General features: G+C 46.6%; 1 protein-coding gene and 1 long non-coding RNA gene across 13 annotated transcripts in view; one reads left to right on the top strand and one right to left on the bottom strand.

The window, feature by feature from the left end:
* The window catches only part of LRP8 (LDL receptor related protein 8), an 82,072-nt gene that overhangs the window by 55,660 nt on the left and 3,782 nt on the right, over positions 1-22,630 (top strand). For 8 of the 12 annotated variants that reach the window (XM_063613853.1, XM_055235303.2, XM_055235304.2 and 5 more), the window contains 12 exons: positions 701-820; positions 894-1,019; positions 5,398-5,572; positions 7,634-7,861; positions 9,460-9,578; positions 9,817-9,956; positions 11,383-11,524; positions 13,467-13,619; positions 14,471-14,695; positions 16,768-16,836; positions 21,068-21,240; positions 22,407-22,583. In XM_063613853.1, the coding sequence (XP_063469923.1) occupies positions 701-820; positions 894-1,019; positions 5,398-5,572; positions 7,634-7,861; positions 9,460-9,578; positions 9,817-9,956; positions 11,383-11,524; positions 13,467-13,619; positions 14,471-14,695; positions 16,768-16,836; positions 21,068-21,240; positions 22,407-22,583 (1,847 nt within the window). The remainder of the gene's footprint in view (positions 1-700; positions 821-893; positions 1,020-5,397; positions 5,573-7,633; positions 7,862-9,459; positions 9,579-9,816; positions 9,957-11,382; positions 11,525-13,466; positions 13,620-14,470; positions 14,696-16,767; positions 16,837-21,067; positions 21,241-22,406; positions 22,584-22,630) is intronic. The other 4 variants (XM_063613854.1, XM_055235301.2, XM_055235300.2 and 1 more) reach the window with 2 other exon arrangements.
* LOC134731990 (uncharacterized) lies at positions 15,273-16,856 on the bottom strand. Its single transcript, XR_010114768.1, has 2 exons — positions 16,698-16,856; positions 15,273-15,806 (listed from the first exon to the last, which is right to left on the bottom strand). It is a non-coding gene; the product is annotated as an uncharacterized lncRNA (long non-coding RNA).

Below are 22,630 nucleotides of genomic sequence, written 5' to 3'. Positions count from 1 at the left end.
TGGGTGGCAAACTAGCTCTGGGCCCTGTCCAGAGAGGGACATGGACAGACGGAGTGAGTCCAGAGAAAGGCACCCAAATGGCAGGAGACCAGATATCAGTGCTTTAAGGAGGCTCTGAGGGAGCCTGTGCACCCTGGCCAACCCCACACAGCAGAGCTGGGAGCACAGGCAGACGCCTCAGCAGGCAGCGCTGGTCCACAGTGGAGCCAGCTGCCCCAAGAGGGAAGTGGGCTCCCTGAGGCTGGAGATATTTAAGCAGGGGCATTTTGGAAGGGATTCTTAGGGTATCCTGAGGGTTGGATGTGACACACGCAGGCCCCTTCAACTCTGAGGTCACGAGGAAGGAGGCGCTGCGAGAAACATGTTTGTGAAAGGAAAGACCTTGGGCCAACTGGGGAAGGCCTAGCTGCCTCCAGCTTGGTGGTGGACAGAGCCCCAGCCGGGAGGCCGGGACCTAAGTTCTGGTTCCACTCTACCCTGTCTCCGTGTCTGGCCTTGAGTAGGGACCTGCCCTCTCTGTGCCACCTCCTGCCCAGAACACCTGGTAGATGAGGCTGAGGCTCAGTGAGGTTGTGGAGCCCTCCTGCCTCTGTGGGAGTCCCACTGCCCTGAGGCTCTGCTTCTGCTCTAGGTCCCACCCCTGCCCTGCCCCCACTCCTCCTGGGCTCCTGGACCTTCAGGAGCCCATGTCTCTCCCCAGGGCTGAACGAGTGTCTGCACAACAATGGCGGCTGCTCACACATCTGCACTGACCTCAAGATTGGCTTTGAATGCACGTGCCCAGCAGGCTTCCAGCTCCTGGACCAGAAGACCTGTGGCGGTGAGACCTTCTCCCACACCCCCAAGCAGAAGCAGATCCTCCTGCCGGTTCTGACCCCTGCTCCTCCCCACAGACATTGATGAGTGCAAGGACCCAGATGCCTGCAGCCAGATCTGTGTCAATTACAAGGGCTATTTTAAGTGCGAGTGCTACCCTGGCTACGAGATGGACCTACTGACCAAGAACTGCAAGGCTGCTGGTACGGACACCCCAAGGGCAGAGGGGCAGCTCTGAAAGGGATACAGGAAGCAGTGTGCTTCCACATGTGAGGAGTGGATGTGTGCTTGTGTTACTGAGAGGTACAGGAATCCTCGGTCCCTTGTCTAGCTTGGGAGAAAGAATTCAGCCAAGAGACAATTAGTAACATAAGCCAAAGGTTTATTAAGGAGATAAGAGTACAGTCTAAGACAGGAGCAGGCTGACCCAGCTGGGAGCAGCAGCAGTAGCTGTGTTTCTTTAAAGGGACAGTGCACTCTGAAAGGTGAGGCAGAGCGGGGCAGGCTGCTAAAAGAGAATGAACAAGCCACAGCCCTGAGAGTTCTGCACTGGGTTTTTTCTTGAAGTTCCTGTCTCTGTCCTAAATCTCTGCCTTTTTCTTTGTCTAGTTTTCCCATTCCTGCTTTAAGTCCCTGCCTGTTCCTCACTTAGTTCCCACCCAGGCTTGTGGGACCTCCCCTTACTATTAGCTCACGCGCATGCCCAGCTCTGGGCACAAATACTACCTAATGGTGGCATCACTCATTACCACCACCCTAGGAAGGCTGCATAGTGGTCAAATCTGATTGGGCCTGCATATTTCTTAGGGATTTCCCCTTTGCCCTCCCCCTCCTCCTCAGCATGCAGCTAGCTACATTCTGATGGGAGAACTGCAGAGTGAGCAGTTTCTGGGCATCTTAAGGGGCGTTCCTTTCTGCACAGGTATTTCCCCTCCTCTCTGCTCACACCTAGCATGAATGTTTTGGGTGGTCTCTAGGTGTGAGATTTTCTAGACTTCCCTTTTCTCAGGGACTCCCCCTTCTGCTCATGTCCAGCTGTCTGCCTACTCTAACAGTTGCACACACAGTGCTCAAAAGTGTACATACACATCACACACAAAACGCACTACACACTAACACCCACACAGACACTGTATAGAGCCACCCAATATAGCCCACAGAGATGACACTCATACAACAGAATATACAGACACAAAATTGAACCACACAGAGACTACACACACAGCATAGGGAGTCCACACAAAGAGCACGACCTGGGCAGACCTACACATTGATCAATTCAGCCAACAGAATTAATTCATTGTATTCAGTTGTTTATATTGAACACCTAACATTGTAGTAGACACTGGGGATTCAGCAATAAGCAAAACAGATGCGAATCCCTGTCTGCCCTCAAGGGACTTATATCCTAATGGATGAGCCAGGCTAGAAAACAGATAAATAAATAAAATATAGTGCATGGCAGATGGCGATAAGGGCTAAGGAGAAATAGAAAGTAGAGAATGGGAACAGGGAAGTCCAGGTGAGCAGGGGGTTCTAGTTTTAAATGGAATGGTCAGGGAAGCCCTCACTGAGAAGGTATTTGAGTAAAGAAGGTGAAGGGGGGTGGGTGTGGTAGCTCACGCTTGTAATCCCAACACTTTGGGAGGCCTAGGCAGGAAGATCACTTGAGGCCAGGAGTTCAAGACTAGTCTGGGCAATGTAGCAAGACCCTATATCTAAAAAAAATTTTAAAACTAGCCAGGTATAGTACACCATGCACCTATAGTCCCAAGCTACTCAGGAGGCTGAGGCAGGAAGATCCCTTGAGCACAGGAGTTTAAGGTCACAGTGAGTTACGATGCCACTGCACTCCAGCCTGGGTGACAGAGTGAGACCTTTTCTAAAATAATAATAATAATAAATTTTTAAAAAGGGAGTGAGGGAGGTGAGACAGTGAGCTACCATGCAATTATCTGTAGGAACAAGCATTTCAGGCTGAAGAGACAGAAACCGCAAAAGCCCTAATGCAGGAGCATGCCTAGTATGTTCAAGGAATAGCAAGGAAGCTGGTACAGTTGGAGCGAGGAAACTCGGAAGAGACGAAGCCAGAGAGGTGGCTTGGGGCAGCCCAAAGGGCCTTCTAGACCATTGTAAGAGCCAGTTCTGGATTTCACGCTAACTGGGGGGAAACCATTGAGGGCTCGGAGTAGGGAAGGGACATGGTGTGACATTTTAAGAAGGTCCTTCTGACTGCAGTATTGAGAACAGACTGTAGAGGACAAGGGAGAAGGCAGGGAAACCACTTAAGAGGTCATTGCAATAATCCAGAAGCGAGGTGTGATGGTGGCTGAACCCTTATTCCCACATTATTACTGTGGGAATAATGAGAAGTGGACAGACTGCAGATATAATGCAAAGGCCAGCCAACAGGATTTTCTTATGAATTGAATGTGGAATGTGGAAAAAAAAGAGTTACAGCAATGGAAAAAATAAGATTGCTATGTATGGGCTTGGGAAAGACGGTGAGGGAAGCAGGTTTGGAGGAATCTTAGGCTGTTTTGGACATGTTAAGTTTAAGAAAACTGGTTAGGTGTCCAAGTAGAGATATTGAGAAGGCAGTTGTTGGATATATGAGTCTGGAGTTCATATGCAAGTTAAATACAATACACATCATATAAATTATAACAACACAGCAGCCATAATACTGACATGTAGCCCATAAACCCAAAAAGTATACCACCCAAACTGTACAATATGTAACTCATACATTAGTATATCACATATAACATGTAACCTGTTCTTGCCCCCATATAGAACACATGTAATACATGACACAGATTATGTACATGCACTGGAGACAACATGCAACTACCCATGCATATACAAAATCCACACACATGAATATTTCAAGTGCAATTACATAAAATCTCAAATCATAAACACAGGGGGTTCCTGTCACAGTCACAGCTGTCATTTAAAATCACTCCAACATGCCCCTTTAACCTGGATCTTGCCTTCAGGGAGGTGAAATGTCATTACTGTCATTTTGGGGTGAGGGAAATCACAGCTTGTCAGTGGCAGAGCTGGCCTGGAACTCAGCTTTCATCCTTGCCCCTTCCTGCACCTTGAGCCCATTCTCCATGCTCTCTATTTGTACCACACTTCTGTCTCACTCCCACCCTGCTTTGAATTAGTCTCCATCACTACACACAGGTCACACACCCAGCCCCAGGCCCTACACGACTCTGTGCTGGTCCCATCCTCCAGGGAGCACATTAGCTTGGCAAAGATGCACAGTGACAGGGACTAGTGGCTGGCAGAAGCGTCAGCTGGAAAACAAGAGAAGGAGGCATAGGGAGCTTGAGGGGCAGGTGTTACTAGGAGCAGCCCCTCAGACAGTGTTGGTGCCTGAGAGTGGCCCAATACATCTAGAAACAGCCTGTGGGAGCTGGTGCTAGGCCCTCAGAGGCCCGTGGGACAGTGATCTCCCATATGGAGTAGCCAGGAAAGTCTAGGTCACTTATTTATCATCTTAAAATCTAACTCCAAATCTAAGAAGAAAACAGGTTTTGTGTATACATGAGCAGTTGTATGTTGTCTCTACTGCATATATATAATCCGTGTTGTATATCACATATGTCCCATCTCTGCCATTGGCTCAGGATAGAGAACAAACTCACCCAGCTCATAGGACCCTTTGTGATCTGGCCCCTGCCAATCTCTGAAGCTCATCTCTTGCTATGTCCACAACACTTTCTATCCTGAATTATCTTTTTTTTTTCCCTTTGAGACAGAGTCTCTGTCACTCAGGCTGGAGTGCAGTGGCACAATCATGGCTCACTGCAGCCTTGACCTCCTGGGCTCAAATGATTCTCCCACTTCAGCCTCCCGAGTAGCTGGGACTACAGGCATGTGCCACCATGCCCAGCTAATTTTTTTTTTTTTTAGAGATGGGATTTTGCCATATTGCCCAGGCTAGTCTCAAACTCCTGGCCTCAAGCGATGTGCCAGCCTCAGCCTCCCAAAGTGCTGGGATTACAGGTGTGAGCCACTGTGCCTGGCCCCTAGTTATCTTTCTAAGACACTTACTTGCTCAGGTAGTTCCTTCTTGAACCACAGCAGTAGGGCCCAAGTAGAGAAGGTGGTAGTTGCTGGAAAGAAATACATGGTAGGTGGAAGGGACAACCTGAGCAAAGGCCCTAAGGCAGGAAGCCCGTCCATGGCTAGGTAACGGTATCTGGTAGCTGGAATCAAGCTATGTTGGAGGGGCGAGTAATAAGGCTGGACAGGGAACTTGGGGTCACACTGTGGAAGGCTTTCAGTGCAGGCCTAAGGAGAAAATGGGGAGCCATAAAAGATTTTGGAGAAGTTTATATCTAATAAAAAGAATAAGAATCCTCCTGCTATGCATGGTGCTCTGCATCTTCTGCTTTCTGTACTCATTATTTCATCTGCTCCTGCAACCTGTAAAGTAGGAATTGTTGCTACTATTTTAAGGAAAATGGATGTGTCAGCCAGCAAGCCAGTGGCAGAGTCTTGGTCTCCAGGCTCCCTCCCTCTTGCACTGACTCTTTCTCTTTCAACCTCCCTGCATGGCAGCTGGCAAGAGCCCATCCCTAATCTTCACCAACCGGCACGAGGTGCGGAGGATCGACCTGGTGAAGCGGAACTATTCACGCCTCATCCCCATGCTCAAGAATGTCGTGGCACTAGATGTGGAAGTTGCCACCAATCGCATCTACTGGTGTGACCTCTCCTACCGTAAGATCTATAGGTGAGCGGCCACATCCTCTGCAGCAAGGCCTGAAGAGTGGGGGTGAGGGGTGGTGACAGGTGAGGAGGGGAGGAGTGGCCTCTGCCTCTAGAGCTCCTCAGGACAGAGTTGGGAAGAGATGCAGGATCACAGTGGATATGGAACTTCTGGGACTTTACTGGGGCTGGAGTAGGCTGAGGGCTCCCTTGGGTTAGCAGCTTTGAGCCCCAAACACCTGGGATTTGTCTGGCCTCTGGAGGCCTAATATGGAAGCACAAGACACAGGAACTGTTTGCCAGGGCAGAAAGGAAGAAATCCTGGCTTTGGGGAGGACTTTCCAAGCAGCTCACATCCCTGTGTGTTGGAACCTGAGGACTTAGACCTGGTCCCTGCCCAGAGGATCCCTCTCATGACATCCATTTGTGATGATCATGAGAAAGTACAGAGGAGGCCTCCGAACTCACCTGGGCATCTGATCTGGCATGCCCTCCTGGATGGCATCACTCCAAGGCCAGCTTTTCACTGTCTTTGACGCCACAGTCAGTGGACCTGGTACTTGGGAAGCTCCTCACACACTGGAGGAGGTTCTCTCCTAGGACTTTCTCAGATGCCAGCAGCCTGTCTCCCTGCATGTCTGGGCCCCCTTTAGGCAGTCATGTCCTTTCTTTGTCCTGAGATCCACTTGGCAGGAGTGCCAATGACCAGGCGCTGGGTAGACACTGAGTCACTGATGAAAGAATGATGGGATAGATGGGTGGAAGAGTGGATGGAAGCAAATATAGCAAGTGCCACTCACTGACAACTAGATTCCTGCCTCCCCGCAACATACAGACACTCAGTTCACACACACCCAAAAACATAACTAGAACTATGCCTGTCCAAGAGTTGTAACTGAAAGAGGCAGGATTTGGTGACAGACTAGATATGGGGCTGATGGAAGAAATTTACTCCTTCATAGTGAATTTTGGGAGTTTCAGGTTTTTGGCTTGGGAGGTTTCATGAATGGTGGTGCTGTTCTCTGATGTGTGAAGCAGTGGAGGAGGATCAGGGCTCGGGTTGGGCCGTCTGGTTGGCCGAGGGGAGGGGAATGGGGATGAACAGTTTTGGACATACTGAGTTCAAGGTGTCCATGGGACATCCAAGGGGAGCTAGTTGGCTTTGCAGTCTGGATCATAAGAGAGCTGTTGGGATTGGAGACTTAGTTATTGATGGCAGTGGACACTAAGGAACTAATCACCCAGAGAGAGGGCAAGAAGAAGAAAACCTCTGGGGAAACAGCATTTGCTGCTTTGCTAATGTTGCCTCCTGAGTGTCTACTGTATTCTTAGCCCTTCTCTCCATTCTCATTGGCACAGTCATTCTTCAGACTCTCTTAATCTCCCACCCAGATGCTGTAATGTCCTCCTAACCAGTTTCCCTGCTTCATTCCCTCTCCTTCCGACCCATCCACTCCATAGATGCCACAGTGAACTAACATGCTTATTGGACTATGTCCTCTGGCCTGTCCAGTTACCACTGGGGATAAATCCTAATTCCTTGGCATGGTACTCAAAGCCCATCAGGATGGGGTTCCTACCTATACCTGCTTGCAGTCTGACACCCACATAAGCAGCTCCCCTAAGTATCTCACTGTTCAGAGCAGACTCACCTCTGGCCATTTGCACAAGCCTTTCTTGTTCCCTAACGGCTTTCTGTCCTGGTGAATTCATGCTCCTGGTGAACTCGTCCTTCAGGACTCAACTATAAAGCCTTCTCCCACCCTCTGGGATGAGGCAGTCTCCATGCCTCTGCTGCCATAGCCTCTAATGCTTTCCATAATCACACTGTATTATATCTGGCTCACTCTAATAGGCAGAGCTGTGGGGCAGCCCCACCTTAGAAACCAGAGACTGTGGCCCATGTAAGTCTGTACCCCTACCCTGGTACCCCAGGGAATGTGTAGAGTGGAAATTATCCACGTTCCTCTAAAAATCTATTGCCATGGCCCAGATGGAAGAGAGAGAGGGGAAGGGTGCACAGGTGGCTCCAGATGGGCCCATGGGTGGAACATCTGCCCCATGGTCATCTCTGTTTTCTCTTAAGTGCCTACATGGACAAGGCCAGTGACCCGAAAGAGCAGGAGGTCCTCATTGACGAGCAGTTGCACTCTCCAGAGGGCCTGGCAGTGGACTGGGTCCACAAGCACATCTACTGGACTGACTCGGGCAATAAGACCATCTCAGTGGCCACAGTTGATGGTGGCCGCCGACGCACTCTCTTCAGCCGTAACCTCAGCGAACCCCGGGCCATCGCTGTTGACCCCCTGCGAGGGTGAGTGTCCTAACTGAACTTCCCATTCTCCCACCATAGGTGCTCAGTCCTCTTACGTCTGTCACAAGAGCTATCTTGAGGGCTCTAGAAAGCTCTGGACCACTCAGACACAGGTCATAGGGAAGTCTTGTTAATCCCCAACCAAGGTTCTCTGGGCATTGGTCACCAAAGTTCTCCCCGGACTCTCCCACCCACTCGTTATGTCGTAGAATTGGAGCGTCTCAGAGCAGAGTAGGGCTCTAGAGATGGCCTGATAGAAGCTCCTGGGGGTGGAAGCCTTTCTTCAGGCTGCTGTAGGTGGGCATCTGGCAGCTGCTCACATACTTCCAAAGACAGGTAGCTCATTACCTCCCATAGGGCCTGTTTCACTGTGGGGCAGCTCTGCCCATTAGAAAGTGGGTCTTTTTCCCTCATAATCCCAAATCTGTCTCCCTACAACTTCCTCCATTGGCCTCTGGAGTTACATAAAACATGTCTATTCCCTGCCCTGTGGGAGAGCCAGCAAGATTTGAGGACCAAGATCATTGGTCTGTTCTGCTTCAGACTGCCTGCCTCCATCCCTACCCCTGTTGCCTATGGTCTCTGGGCCCTCACCACCTAGGCTGCCCTGCTCTGGCCACCCCTCAATTTTGGGAGTTAGGGATTCTGAACAGAACAGGACTCCCTCTCTCCCTCAGTGGGGATATCTTGAGATGGTTTTTTTAGCGTTGTATCATGTTAAGTTTAACAGAATCAATAGCTGCTTCCTACTGCTATTTCCTTGTTAAACAGGGATAAGAAAACCTTCTTCTTCAAGCAAGGGCAGCTGGTGAGGGGAGTACCACATGGGAGGTTATGTGAGGCCTTGGGAAGTGACTGATAGCTGCCATTCACTAAGCATAGGTCAGGTGCTCCCAGCACAGAACTAGGCACTCTGACAGATACAGAGCCTCTCCTCTCACCCTCACTTCATCCCGGTTCTCTGTCTGTTCTCATGCAGACCTTGTGTTGCACCTGCCACATCCTGTCCCTCACATCATAGAGTTACACCCAGCCCAACCCCAATCCATTGTGGATCTGTCAGGGTCCCAGCAGGAAACCCACTGCATATTGAAGATAATTGGAGGAGGGTTTAATAAAGGGACTATTTACAAAGGAGTGGGTTAGGTCTAATTTACTACCTTGGATTAGTTAACAGTGGGCTGCTACCAGCCCTAGTAGGCCTGAGGAGACAAAAGCAGGGAGGGTTACCTGAGTTAGGAAGCTCATCCACTTTCTCCTCTGAAACCAGAAAAGAGAGGGCTTATTAGGGCCTTCCCCACACTGACACCCTAAGGCTCTAGTTAGCACTGCCAGAAGTGGGAGAGATGGGGTCACAGGCTATGCAGCTGAGTCTGGATGCAATCTCGGAGAACAGTTTTCCTCAAGTTCTCAAAAGACGTGAAGGCTAAAGTGCCTGCTAATTCTAAGATTTGATGGTTCAAAAGAACTTTAGAGGTCTTCTCAGTCCCTACTAAACATAACCCACAACTAGTCAATGGGTTATTGAGCTCTTGTGACTCAGACTACCCTGGTCATGTCCCCAGCAAGAAGCCAAATTGGGTTATTTTGTCTTTTAGGTTCATGTATTGGTCTGACTGGGGGGACCAGGCCAAGATTGAGAAATCTGGGCTCAACGGTGTGGACCGGCAAACACTGGTGTCAGACAATATCGAATGGCCCAACGGAATCACCCTGGGTGAGCCCTGCCTTTCCTGGGTTGGGGGCCTATTCTAGTGCCTTGTCCTGATCACTGTCTGGAACTCCATGAGTCTTGTTTCTGGGTCCTCTCATGGTGCCAGTGACTTTGTTTCCTAATGGTTGCCCTAGGCTGGCCTCAGTGTGAGGCCTAGAAATGTGGGCGGGGGGGGGTACAAAGGAACAGAGCTCCAGATTGGGGTCCCAGGTTCATGACCTGATCCTGCTTCCTTCCCAAGATCTGCTGAGCCAGCGCTTGTATTGGGTAGACTCCAAGCTACACCAACTGTCCAGCATTGACTTCAGTGGAGGCAACAGAAAGATGCTGATCTCCTCCACTGACTTCCTGAGCCACCCTTTTGGGATAGCTGTGTTTGAGGTGAGTCCTGTAAGGAGAGGCATGGGCCCACTAGGAAGCTGAAGCCTAGAAAATGCTTGTTCAAATAGGATGAGTCCCTGAGACTTGTTCAAATGAAAACAGGAACAGGGAAACCAACTGATTTGTTTGTAAACAATCTGTGAGCTGCCTGCACACAAAGGCTCTGCAGCCCACTCTCCACCTGGCAGCCTTTCCCATGCTCTCCTCCCAAGACCCCTCTCCCAGAGCACTTCTCACAGGTGAGTTGCTAGGCATGTATTTTTCCTCTCTATGCCCTCAGCACCCAGCACTGTAACCCATATACAAAAGGTACCCAGTAAAGGGAGGAAAGGAAGAAGAAACATACATATCCTTAGAATCATTTACTGGAGGAAATGGCCTGAGAGATGCTGTTCAATTCTGCACATTTTTATTGACTTCTGCCAGACCCTGGGGTCATAGAAGTGAATCAGACATTATCCTAGTCTCAAGAAGCTCCCAGGAAAGCAAGAAGCCAAGACCCTCTTGTGCCCTGACCCTAATGACTTTTCTTCTCCGGGAATGAAGAAGCCAGAACCAACCAAGGTCCACCAAGGGGAGGGAAAGCAAGGGGATGATGGTCTGTGGTGGGCATTGGCAGGATTTGCTTGCAGCAAAGTTACTCAGCACTGCTCTGAAGTTGCGGGCAAAGCTCCACCACTAAGTCCAGCCCCTGCTTTAAAGGACAGGTGTGTTGGTACACAAGTGTTTGTGCTTGTTTATATACATGGCATGTACATGTAAAGTATGTGTATGTGCATGGGTAAATATAAATGCATCAGAATAAAGGTGTGCATTCCTTTAAGTGCTGGTGCTTATGTGTGTACATACATATACCAAGATGTATTTAGACTGCATATTCAGGGGCAAATGTAGCTTTTTGTGTGTGGATGAAAATTTGGGTATGTGTTTAGATCTGTGTATGAGGATGCACAGTTGTACCCGTATGTGTGGATTTGCTGACAGATGCACATCTAGGCTTATATGGACTAACCAAGTGGACTCATATGGATACCCAGAGGCTATAGGAAGCCCAGCAGGGCATAACCTTCAGAGCTCACACATCCCTTCCAATCTTGGTCCCAGGCCCCAGTAACGATAATGCTACAGAGATTTAACCTTGGGTTTCTGCTGGGCTCTAGCAAGCAGGCTTAGTTCAGCATGAATGAGTAATGTTGTGGCTGTCAGTTCAAAGCACAGAATCAACTAATAATCCTCTAAGATAGAAGGGAACGAGGAGAGGTGCATCACAGATTAGAGGCTGAGAGCCCCGCCGTGAATCCATGGACAAGACAGATCAGGGGAGATTTCAGGGCAGTTCTTGTGACTATGGTTTGGGCCAACCCCTCAGACTGAGGTCATGGATTTAGACTCCAGGCCTCCCATCCTCTGCATCTATACCCCACAGGACAAGGTGTTCTGGACAGACCTGGAGAATGAGGCCATTTTCAGTGCAAATCGTCTCAATGGCCTGGAAATCTCCATCCTGGCTGAGAACCTCAACAACCCACATGACATTGTCATCTTCCATGAGCTGAAGCAGCCAAGAGGTGAGCTGTCTCTGGTCCTAGGTCCCAGGTCCCCTGACTGTGTCCTCTCCTTTCACCAGGCAGGCTGTGTTCACATTCAGGTCACAACTCAGCAACCCCAGTAATAATAACAACAATCCCTCTTGTTGGTAGAGTACTTTTTCATCATATATTTTGTCTCATTTTACCTCAAGTTCTTTGTGAAATAAGGCTGGGTATAAATGAATACATAAATGTCCTGTTTTTGCCAATCCTACAAAGTGTGGGTATTACTCTTCTAACAGTTGAGGAAACAGAAGCTCAGAGAGGTAAAATAATGTTAGCAGGTGGCAGAACTGAAACCTAAACCCAGGTCTATCTGGTTCCACAGCTGCTTTCACCATGACACACTGCATCTAACTTGCTATTTGTAGCCATTCTGCAGTAGTATAAGCTAATGTATCCGAAGGCCGTATAATAAGTCAGCTTATTGGTTGGGAATAGAATCTAGGAATCCTACTACTAGGTTGTTCCCTCCTCTATCACTAGAATATACTAATTCTAACTGTAACTGAAGTGTTGGCTGGCAGGGTGAAAGTGGGAAAGCAAGGGAGTGTAAGGAGGTAAGATTGGTGCCTGATTCTAGACCTAGAAATTTAAATGAGAGACGTAGTATGTGGCACAGGGAAAAACAAAAACCATGGGCTTACGGGCTTTGGAGCCCAGCCGACCTCAATTTAAGTTCTATCTCTAGTCCAGACATGGTGGCTCATGCCTGTAATCCCAACACTGAGAGGCTGAGGCAGGAGGATCCCTTGAGCACAGGAGCTCCGGGCAGCAGTGGGCTATGATTGCATTACTGCACTCCGGCCTGGGTGACAGAGCAAGAACCCCACCTCTTTAAAAAAAAGAGTCCTAGAGTATAGCTTTGACGAGTGAGGCTAGGTGTCTTTATCTGTCATTCTGGGATGTAACGTCCCCACCTCTCAGAATTGTTGCAAGGATTAAATGAGTGTGTAGGGATAAAACACTAGGTATGGTGCTGGAAAGTACCCAATAAAAGTAGTAGGGAGGCCGGGCATGGTGGCTCATACCTGCAATTCCAGCACTTTGGGAGGCCAAGGCGGGAGGATCACTTGAGCCCAGGAGTTTGGGACCAGCCTGGGCAAGAAGGCAAGACTCTGTCACTACAAAAACTATAAAAATGACCCTGGTATGGTGTCATGCGCCTATAGTTCCAGCTACTCGGGAGGCTGAGGTGGGAGGATTTCTTAAGCCCAGGAGTTTGAGGCTGCAGTGAGCTATGATTGCACTGCTGCACTTAGCCTAGGCAACAGAGTGAGACCCTGTCTCAAAACATTAAAAATAAAAAAAATTTAAAAAGTAGAAGGGCTTCACAATTGCAGAGATGTGGAACCAACCTGTCCATCGACTAATGAGTGAATAAAGAAAATGTGGCATATATACACCTTGGAATACTACTCAGCCATAAAAAGGAACAAAATAATGTATTTTGCAGCAACTTGGATGGAGCTGGAGGCCATTATTCTAAGTAAAGTATGATAGGAGTGGAAAACCAAAAACTATATGCTCTCACTTATAAGCGGGAGCTAAGCTATGAGTACACAGGGGCATACAGAGTGATATAACGGACTTTAGAGACTAAAAATGGGGAAGGTAGTAGCGGGGCTAGAGATTAAAAAAAAAAAAACTACACATTAGGTACAATGTACACTACACTTGGGTTACAGGTGCACTAAAGTACCAGAATTCACCACTATATAATTCATCCATGTAACAAAAAACAATGTATATCCCAAAAGCTTTGGGGGAAAAAAAAAGAAAGAAAAAGAAAAAAAATATGAAAAAAAAGTAGTAGGGCAAGCTTTTTGAGCAAGCCAGGTTGGAGAGGCCTCATCCTCAGGAGGCAGGAAGACCTGGCATGTCCTCTCTGTGCCCTAGCTGTCTCCCTCTCTGCCATTAGCTCCAGATGCCTGTGAGCTGAGTGTCCAGCCTAATGGAGGCTGTGAGTACCTGTGCCTTCCTGCTCCTCAGATCTCCAGCCACTCTCCCAAGTACACGTGTGCCTGTCCTGACACAATGTGGCTGGGTCCAGACATGAAGAGGTGCTACCGAGGTAAGCAGACCTTCCAGGAGGGATGGCCCCTGGCAGTGTCAGACCCTACCCTGCTGAAACCTTGGCTTCTGGGACACAGTATGCTACTGGTTTTCTTCTATCTTCCCTGGTTACTTGTTGCCTTTTGGGGGTTTCTCTTTTTTACCTTCCTTGAATGCTCATGTCCCCAGGATCCTTCCAAAGCTTTTTCTCACTCCCAAGGAAAAAATGCACATATACATAAAACATTTTAAATTCAGTTTCAGGGAGTTTCTGGAACCCTTTAAAAACCTCAAGTTAAGAACCCTTAATCTCCATGGCTTCAGGTACATGCAGATAACTATGTATTTGCCTGTTTCTCACCTAGAACTTAACAAACAATACACAGAAGCCCTTTTGCAATATAATTGGGACTAATAGTTAATACTTCAACCACATACACAGATTCATGTCCCAATCTTGATGTATAGCCAAGGCCTTTCATTTGAGCCTAAGTCTACTGCATTTTTAATAATTTACAGGTTCAATTGTTTAAAGTGGAATAAGAATTTAAATCTATTGGTATAACAATATGAGTGTAAAATCCTTCTAGATTTATCTGATTTCCCCTCCCTACAGTCTTTTCATTGCTGGCCTTACTCACAACTAATTCCACAGCAATGTTTTAATGATTCATCTTTATTGAATCAAAGTGAAGTGCTTAGCATTCAGCTAAAGAAAAGATCATAGCCCACCAGGGAGATTAGGAAAGGCTTCACAGAAGTGGCATTTGAGCTACGCCATGAAGATAAGTTCCTAAGTATATCTCAGAGGCAATAACTTAGGCAACAAAATTATCTGTCCAAGTAACCTCCATGGTATTTCCCCTCCAGCACCTCAATCTACCTCAACTACGACGTTAGCCTCTACCAAGACGAGGACAGTACCTGCCACCACAAGAGCCCCTGGGACCACCGTCCACAGATCCACCTACCAGAACCACAGCACAGAGACACCAAGCCTGGCAGCTGCAGTCCCAAGCTCAGTTAGTGTCCCCAGGGCTCCCAGCATCAGCCCATCTACCCTAAGCCCTGCAACCAGCAACCACTCCCAGCACTGTAAGGAAATGAGTTCTGCATTCTTTCATGACATGGGAGGGCTCCTAGGGAAGCCAGGATGGGGGTATGTGATAAGCGAGAACCTACCAGAGCTGAATACTGCATATCTTTGAGGAGGTTACTGCATATCTGAGAGGGAAGTAGAGTACCAGCCTGCGATTTAGGACTCCTAGATGCCCCTACCTTACAGAGGGTCTGGTAGGAAGCTGAGACCCTGTGAGCCTCAGTTGTTTCTCTTAGAAAGTGGAAATAACCACCCTTCCACACCTGCTTCACAAGATTGCCATGATAGACAAAGGTGTAACCGGTGTAACCGGAGGTGCTCATGCACACAGCCGTTGCTGACTCTGCGAGGGTGTGTGTGTCTATGTTTCACAAAGTTTTGATGTGTATATGAGGAGGCGTCCCTTGTGTTTGGAAAGCTCTCATCTCAGTTCCCAGCAGGTCCCCAGATAGTAATATCTACAACCATGGTCTCCTTATACCTCTTTCCAACCCTGGGATGAAAATAATTAAGTTCACCACTTATTAAATCATTGGGAGCAGTAATTGTCACTGCTAGAAATGTTCTATCTCATTAATCAGCAAATACCTTTTTAATTGAGTTACCTGCCAGAGGGAGTTCATTTAAAAGGATAAACTATCTTTTTAATTTTTTCCCCTACATGGACAGCCCAGAAACCAAGCTGCTTGGCAGCATCTTCCTAATTGGTCCTATTTGCCAGCAGAAGCTGGCTTTTTGGAGTGGAGCACTTACTCCGAAGTTTGCAGAGGCAGACGGAGCATGTGTGAATTCCAGTTCCTCTCGTCTGAGGGCAGAGCCTCTCACCAGCTTCTCCTCACTGGCTTCCTCATGCTCTAGGTTTTACTATCACTGTCCAGTGTTCGCTGTGGCCCAGAGCGGGGAGGACAGCAGCATTTCCACAGTTAGCTCTGGAAGCAAGCAGCACAGCTTTTTCTCCCCTTAACTGTTAGATTCTCTTGGAGTAACAAGGATAAACAGTCACATTGAGAGAGGATGGGCCTTGGGCCATTGCTGGGGCAGTCATCTCACCTGCAGCAAGTGTAGATGATAGCTCCTTTTCACACCACAGGGAGCTGTCAGGAGGATCTAAGGGAAAAATGCTTTCTGAACTATAAAGTGCTTCACAAATGTTACAATGAAGATGGTTATAAGAGTGAGAAAGATGGCACGGCATAGTTTTTCAAAAAGACAGTAAATTTTCCAAGCACTTTTCAGTTTAAAATGTGCTTTTACATATCTTTTTAAAATCTAGACCCTATTCAACAACCCCATCCCACTCTCCACCCTCTTAGAATTAGGCAAAGTTGTGCCAAGCATTTTATATTCATTTTAGATAAATTATTTCATTTAATCCTTACCATATCCTTAGGAGGTAGGTAATATCACCATTTTAAAGATATAAAAGTATAATACCATATGCTGTATTTATAATATATAATAATTTGCCCAAGGTCACATGGGTAGTGAGTAGTAGAGCTGGGACTTAAACCCAGAAGTCTGACACAGAAGCCTATGCTCTTGATTCCTCTTGATTCCTCTACACTACACTACGTCCCATTTTAATTACTTATGAAAAATAATCTGATAATGCAGATGGACAGACAGCTCACCAAAAACAATACTGGCAAAGCAACAGATACTGATGGAAAAAGGCAAATGACCTAGTCTGTCAGCAACATAAAGACCTAAGTGCTCACTTTGCCATGTGCAGCCCCCAGCTTCCTACCACCATGATGCTGTGGAAAGTGTATGGGACTTGGGACATGGGTCCTGGGTTCAAGTCCCAGCTCTGCCACTTTTCTGTGAGTCCCCAAACCCCTCAGTTAAGACTCAGTTTCCTTGCCTGTAAAATGGAGATAACCTCTGTCCTGCTTGCCTCACAGGAGTTGTGATAGGATCTGGAAAGACTGAATTATTAGGCAATAGCCAGGATCATCATTTTAGAATGAGGATGAGAAGCAGTTGGGTAGTTCTTACCACTTGAGGCCAGTAGAGGCTTGGATACACAGTGACAGAGCATCATTCTGCAAATGTTTGTGTTTTGCAGCTGGGAATGAAGACAGTAAGATGGGCTCAACAGTCACTGCCGCTGTTATCGGGATCATCGTGCCCATAGGTGAGTGTCGCCCCCAGTCACTGAAGAGAAAAGAGAGACCCTGCTTAGGCGTAGGGAAAAGCGCTAGCAGGGTAGAGAACTTGGCCTGCCCTATTGACTTGTTCTGCCCTTGCAGCCTTCCTGCCCATCTCCCAGTCCTGATTTAATTTGGTTTTTTAGCCTAGCACACAAGGCTCTTCAGGACCTGGCCCCAGGTGACCTTCCAGGTACATCCCCCATCTCCCCATCCCTCGATTCAAACTCTACACTCCAGCCATGTGAAGTGCGACTGTATGATCCCTAGGAACAGGGCTGGTATCGCTTGCTCACTATTCTCCTCAGCTCCTAGCAATGTCTGGCACATGGTAGGAAATCAAGGATTTGCTGAATTAATGAATAGAGCTGCTTACCATTCCTTTAATAGGTCATACTGTCTTGTTTTCTTTCTGTTTGGTTTTCAACAAGTATTTATTAAGCAGCTACTATGTGCCAAACTCTGTGATAAGGGGAGGAAAGGCAGTTAAAGATGAATAAGACATGGTTCTGTCCTACAAAAGTTTATAGTCTTGTTGGAGAGACCCACATAACACAGATAAGTTTGTTACGACCTGGTAGGTCCTAAGGTTAAGCTGCATGTACTGACTTCAGAGACAGTGCTGAGGATACACTTAACTTGGGCGGGGGGAGAGGGGAAGAGGGAAGAGGAGGTTTCCTAGCGGAAGTGATATTTGAGCTGGGTCAGCCAAGTGAAGGAGGATCAAGAGCAGTCCAAGCAGTGAAGACAGCATGAGTAAAGCCAGGAGTAGGAAATGGCCTGGAAGGGTCAGGGTGGGGTGGGTTTAGAGCTAGAAGGAGACCAGTATGGCCAGAGTATAACACTTTGTTAAGACCTCACAGAGAATCATGGGGGCTGATTCATTCTCTTCCACCCCAACATCCACACGGTGTCCTGTACACCCCTCTCTTAGCAGTCTCATCTCTTAGCAGTATCTTTGCATTCTGATTGTCCATTCAGAGCTTTATCTCCCTTATTTGGCTATGAGTACTTCAAGGACAGGAACTTTGTCCTTTTATCCTGGGAATCTTCAGTATGCCGAGTTAGTCAGCAAATGTTTTAAAAACTTCTCCACTGTGTGAGACACTGTGCCAAGTGCCAAGGATCCAGGGAAGAAAAAAAATAAAGACTTTAAGAACTTTCAGTCTTTAATCAGGCAAAACTAAAGTCCTTTAAGGTAGATGTTAATACATGTCATAATGTGCTATGATAGGGGCATGTTGGATATAGATAGAGACAGAGAAACAATGTAATAGTGGCATGATACTCCTGTGAAGGGATGGTAGAAGGAAAGGTAATTCCAGAGTAAAAGTGGCGCTTCTGGAGAAGACAGCATTTGAATTGGCCTTGAAAGGCTTCACCAGGAAAGATGATGGTGAGGTTATTATTCCAGGATTATTTTGATTGGACTGGAGAAAGAGAAATCTACCCCTTTCTTGCCATCCTTTGCCCTATAGAAAGAGGCATCTGTTTTGCTGACATAACTCACTCTGAAGTATTCAATATTTTTAATTTCTGCTAATCTGAGGACTGAAAGATGAGTATTATTTCCCTAACATTTCCCTGTGAGGTAGAGTATCTTTTCATAAGCTTATCAGCCCCTTTACTTATATTTTATCTGTTATGAATCGCCCACTCACAGTCTTTTCTTATTTTTCTATTGGCTTTTTCTTATTTATAGAAATATTTATACATGACAAATATTAAACCTTTAAAATATATGTTACAAATATTTTCTTCCAATCTGACATTTGGTTTTAAAGTTTGTTTATGGTACCTTTTGCCATGCATAAATATGAAACTTTTAAGTATCAGATCTGTCAATCTTTTAAGATTTCTGGGTTTTGTGTCTTGCTTAAGAAGGCCGGCCTCACTCTAACTTATTGAAATATCTCCTGATGTTTTTCTTTTCTACTTTAAACTTTTTTTTAGTATTAGGATATTAATCTATTTGGAATTTAGAGTATGGTATGAGGTAGAGATTTAACTGTTTTTTCTCTATATACCTGTCTAGTTTCTCCAAAACCATCATTGAATAATCCATACTTCTCTCCTGATTTGCACTGTCATCTTTATTATAAACTACATCCCATATGTACTTTGATTTGCGTCTAAGCAGTTTATTTTCCTTCCCCAATTTATATATTCCTACATACTATTAGCACAACTTCATGATATGTTATGCTCACAACATCTTCTCAGCTATTTTTATTCAGTTTCTCTTCTAGGTGAACTTCAGAATAATCTTATCAATTCTATAAAAATTTTGGTGAAATATTTATCAAGATTGCTTTAGATATATGAGTTTATGTGAGGAGAATATTATATTAAAGCTTCCCATCCAGAAATGTGGCCTATTTATTTCAGTCTTCTTTTATGTCCCTCAGCAGAATTTTATAGATCACATAGGACTTGCATATTTCTTCTTAGGTTTTCCTAGGTATTTTATAGCTTTTGATGGGCTACTATGAATGTATTTTTATTCCAGTACTTTTTCTTTTTCTTTTTTTTTTTAAGAGACAAGAAGATCTTGCACTCTTGCCCAGGCTGGAGTGCAGTGGTGTGATCACAGTTCATTGCATCCTCGAACTCCTGGGCTCAAGGGATTCTCCAGCCTCAGCATCCCAAGTAGCTGGGACTACAGGCATACACCACCACACCTGGCTAGTTTTTTAAATTATTTTTTTTGTAAAGACCAGGGCTCACCATCTTGCCCAGGCTGGTCTTGAACTCCTGGGTTCAAGCAATCCTCCTGCCTCAGCCTCCCAAAATGTTGGTATTACATGTGTGAGCCACTGTGCCTGGCCTCCGTTACATTTTCTAATTGGTTCTTGCTGATTAAAAAGACGGCTAATGATCTTTTATGTTGATTCTTGATTAACTAAAATTATTTCTGATAGTTTTTCACCAGCTTCTCTTAAGAGTTTCTAAAAATACAAACAGCTGTTAATAACAGCTTGGTTTCCTCCTTTCTCATACGTATTTATTTATTTATTTACTTTTTTTTTTTTTTTTTTTTGAGACAAGGTCTCACTCTGTTGCCCAGGCTGGAGTGCAGTGACACGATTGTGGCTCACTGCAGCCTTGACCTCCCAGGCTCAAGCAATCCTCCCACCTCAGCCTTCTGAGTAGCTGGGACTACAGGTGCCTGCCACCATGCCCAGCTACTTTGTATTTTTTGTAGAGATGGGTTTTCGCCATGTTGGCCAGACTGGTCTCAAACTCCTGGCCTCAAGTAATCTGCCTGCCTTGGCCTCCCACAGTGTTGGGATTACAGGTGTGAGCCACCGCACCTGGCCTCCTTTCCCATATTTATACCCTTAAACTTTTTTCTGGCCTTATTGCATAGCTAGATCTCTAAGACAATAAATATTAGCAGTGATAACTGCCTTGTTCCTGTCTTTAATGCATATCAATTATTGTAATCTTACTAAAACGGAAACCCCTTCCATAGCATCCTAGATAGGTGATCATTCAGCCTCCACTGGGATGCTCAGAGTGACTGCTAATCACCTTACAAAGCTACTTGCTCCATTTTTACCCAGCTGTGTTGGAGAGAGCGTCCTCCTTTAATCATTAACATAGTCATTTATGCTAAATCAGAGCTTGTGTTGCCCCCTGTGTCTTCTTCTAGAGATCTTCTTCAGGTGGAGCCTCACCTTTGGAAATAAACACTCTGCCTGGCCCCATCCCACTCTCCATCCCCCAGTTTTGGGAGAGAATTGTTTTCTTAGAGAAATCTAGGGAAGCAGCAGCATTAGGGCAAAGGTGTGGTAAAATTCACTCATTCATTCAGCACATGTTACTAGGCACTTACTCAGTGTTAGGAACTGGGCGTAGAGAGTTAAAAAAAAAAAAAAAAAGACACAGTCCCTGCCTTGAAAGAGCTATCTAGTTGGGAGTACAGACACATAAAGTAAGATACTGTGTGTGATCTGGGAGCACACATGAGAGAGCAACTGACTCTGCCCACAGTTGGGGAAGACTTCACATTTGAACAGGATCTTGAAGGATGAATAGTTAGTAAAGGAAAGAAGGGATGAGAGATGGGCTTTCAAACAGCAGAAAAAGAACATGCAGAAACAGAGCCTGAGGAGCAAAGGGCAGTAAAAGTGGAGTGGTGACAAGCCTTGCACTGATGTCTGAGCAGTGGGCTGGAGCCTGCTGGAGGTCCAGTGTCCTGTGTCCTTCCTCCAGTGGTGATAGCCCTGCTGTGCATGAGTGGATACCTGATCTGGAGAAACTGGAAGCGGAAGAACACCAAAAGCATGAATTTTGACAACCCAGTCTACAGGAAAACAACAGAAGAAGAAGATGAAGATGAGCTCCATATAGGGAGGACTGCTCAGATTGGCCATGTCTATCCTGCAGTAAGTATTTCTCACTGGGAGAATTCCTACCTTCCGACCATCTTCCCTTCCATCCTTTCTTCCCCTCCCATCCTTTCTTCCTTCTCATCCTTTCTTCCTTCCCTTCCTTCCTTCCATCCTTCCCTCCCTCCCTTCCTTCCATCCTTCCCTCCCTCCCTTCCTTCCATCCTTCCCTCCCTCCCTGTCTTTTTTCTTTCCTTATTTCCTTCCTTTCCTCCCTTTCCTCCCTCCTTCCCTTCCTCCTTCCTTCCTTCCTCAAACATTTATCAAAAACTTACCATGTATCAGGCACTGTTCTAGGCCCTGGGGAACACAGAAATGCTGGGGTAGGTGGTTAAGGTAAAAAGGTATCAGGACCACCTTGTACCTAGAGGCTCTTCCAGACAGTAAAAAAGCCAAATGTCTCTCTTTCTGCTCAGTAAATTTTTAGAACCTCTAGCCTGGAAGGGTTACTGTGGCCATTTAATTCAAATGTATTCATTTCAATACTGTATGCCAGTTATGTGCCAAGCACCACATTAGATATCAAGTATTCAAAAGTCAATAAGGAACGTGCTTGCTCCCAAGAAGCTGGTAGGGAGTTAGAGATATTAACATACAGTGGTATAATTGTGTGCTGAATGCCATGGTGGAAGCTCAGGAGTCCCCTCTTCTAGAAAGCTATCCTTGGCTTGCTTTGTTCTCCCACAGTCCTCTGGGCCTCTCTACCTCACAGCCCCTGTCACACTGTAGTCCACTTGTCTTTTACTCAGTGGTCTCCTCACTAAACCATAAGATCCTTGAGGGCAGAACTGTCTGATTAATCTGTTTTCCTGAAGCCTAGCACAGCATGGCTGACTCCCAACAAATATTGGTTGAACAGATGCCATGGCAACATCAACAAGGGAGCTATTAATTCTGTCTGGGGAATCAGGCAAGGAATGCCTCACAGAGAAGGTGACAGATGGACTATGTCCTTGAAAGATTAATAGCAGTTTTCCCGGGAGAGAAGGAGGGAAATGGCATTCCAGATAGAGGCATGTGCAAAGGCTTAAAGGTACAACACAGCATGGCTTTTTGGGGGAATGAGGACCACGAAGTGGCACAGCAGGTGTCACTGTTATACAGCACAGTCAGGGGGCTGAGTGTGACCTCAGAGGTCATCCACAGTGCCATCCCCCTGTCAGGCAATCAGCAGCTTTGATCGCCCACTGTGGGCAGAGCCCTGTCTTGGGGAGACCAGAGAACTGGAAGACCCAGCCCCTGCCCTCAAGGAGCTTTTTGTCTTGCCGGGGGAACCAAGGTCACAGCTGCACCAACTCCCGAAGAACCCTCTTTCCGAGCTGCCTGTCGTCAAGTCCAAGGTAGGGCAGTGCCACTCTAAGTCTGAGGGGCTGGTGAGTGAGGGCAT

The sequence above is a fragment of the Symphalangus syndactylus genome, chromosome 19, assembly GCF_028878055.3.
Source record: "Symphalangus syndactylus isolate Jambi chromosome 19, NHGRI_mSymSyn1-v2.1_pri, whole genome shotgun sequence".
Taxonomy (NCBI): Eukaryota; Metazoa; Chordata; class Mammalia; order Primates; family Hylobatidae; genus Symphalangus; species Symphalangus syndactylus.
Note: the sequence above shows the minus strand (reverse complement) of the source record. Positions and strands in the feature narration are given on the sequence as shown.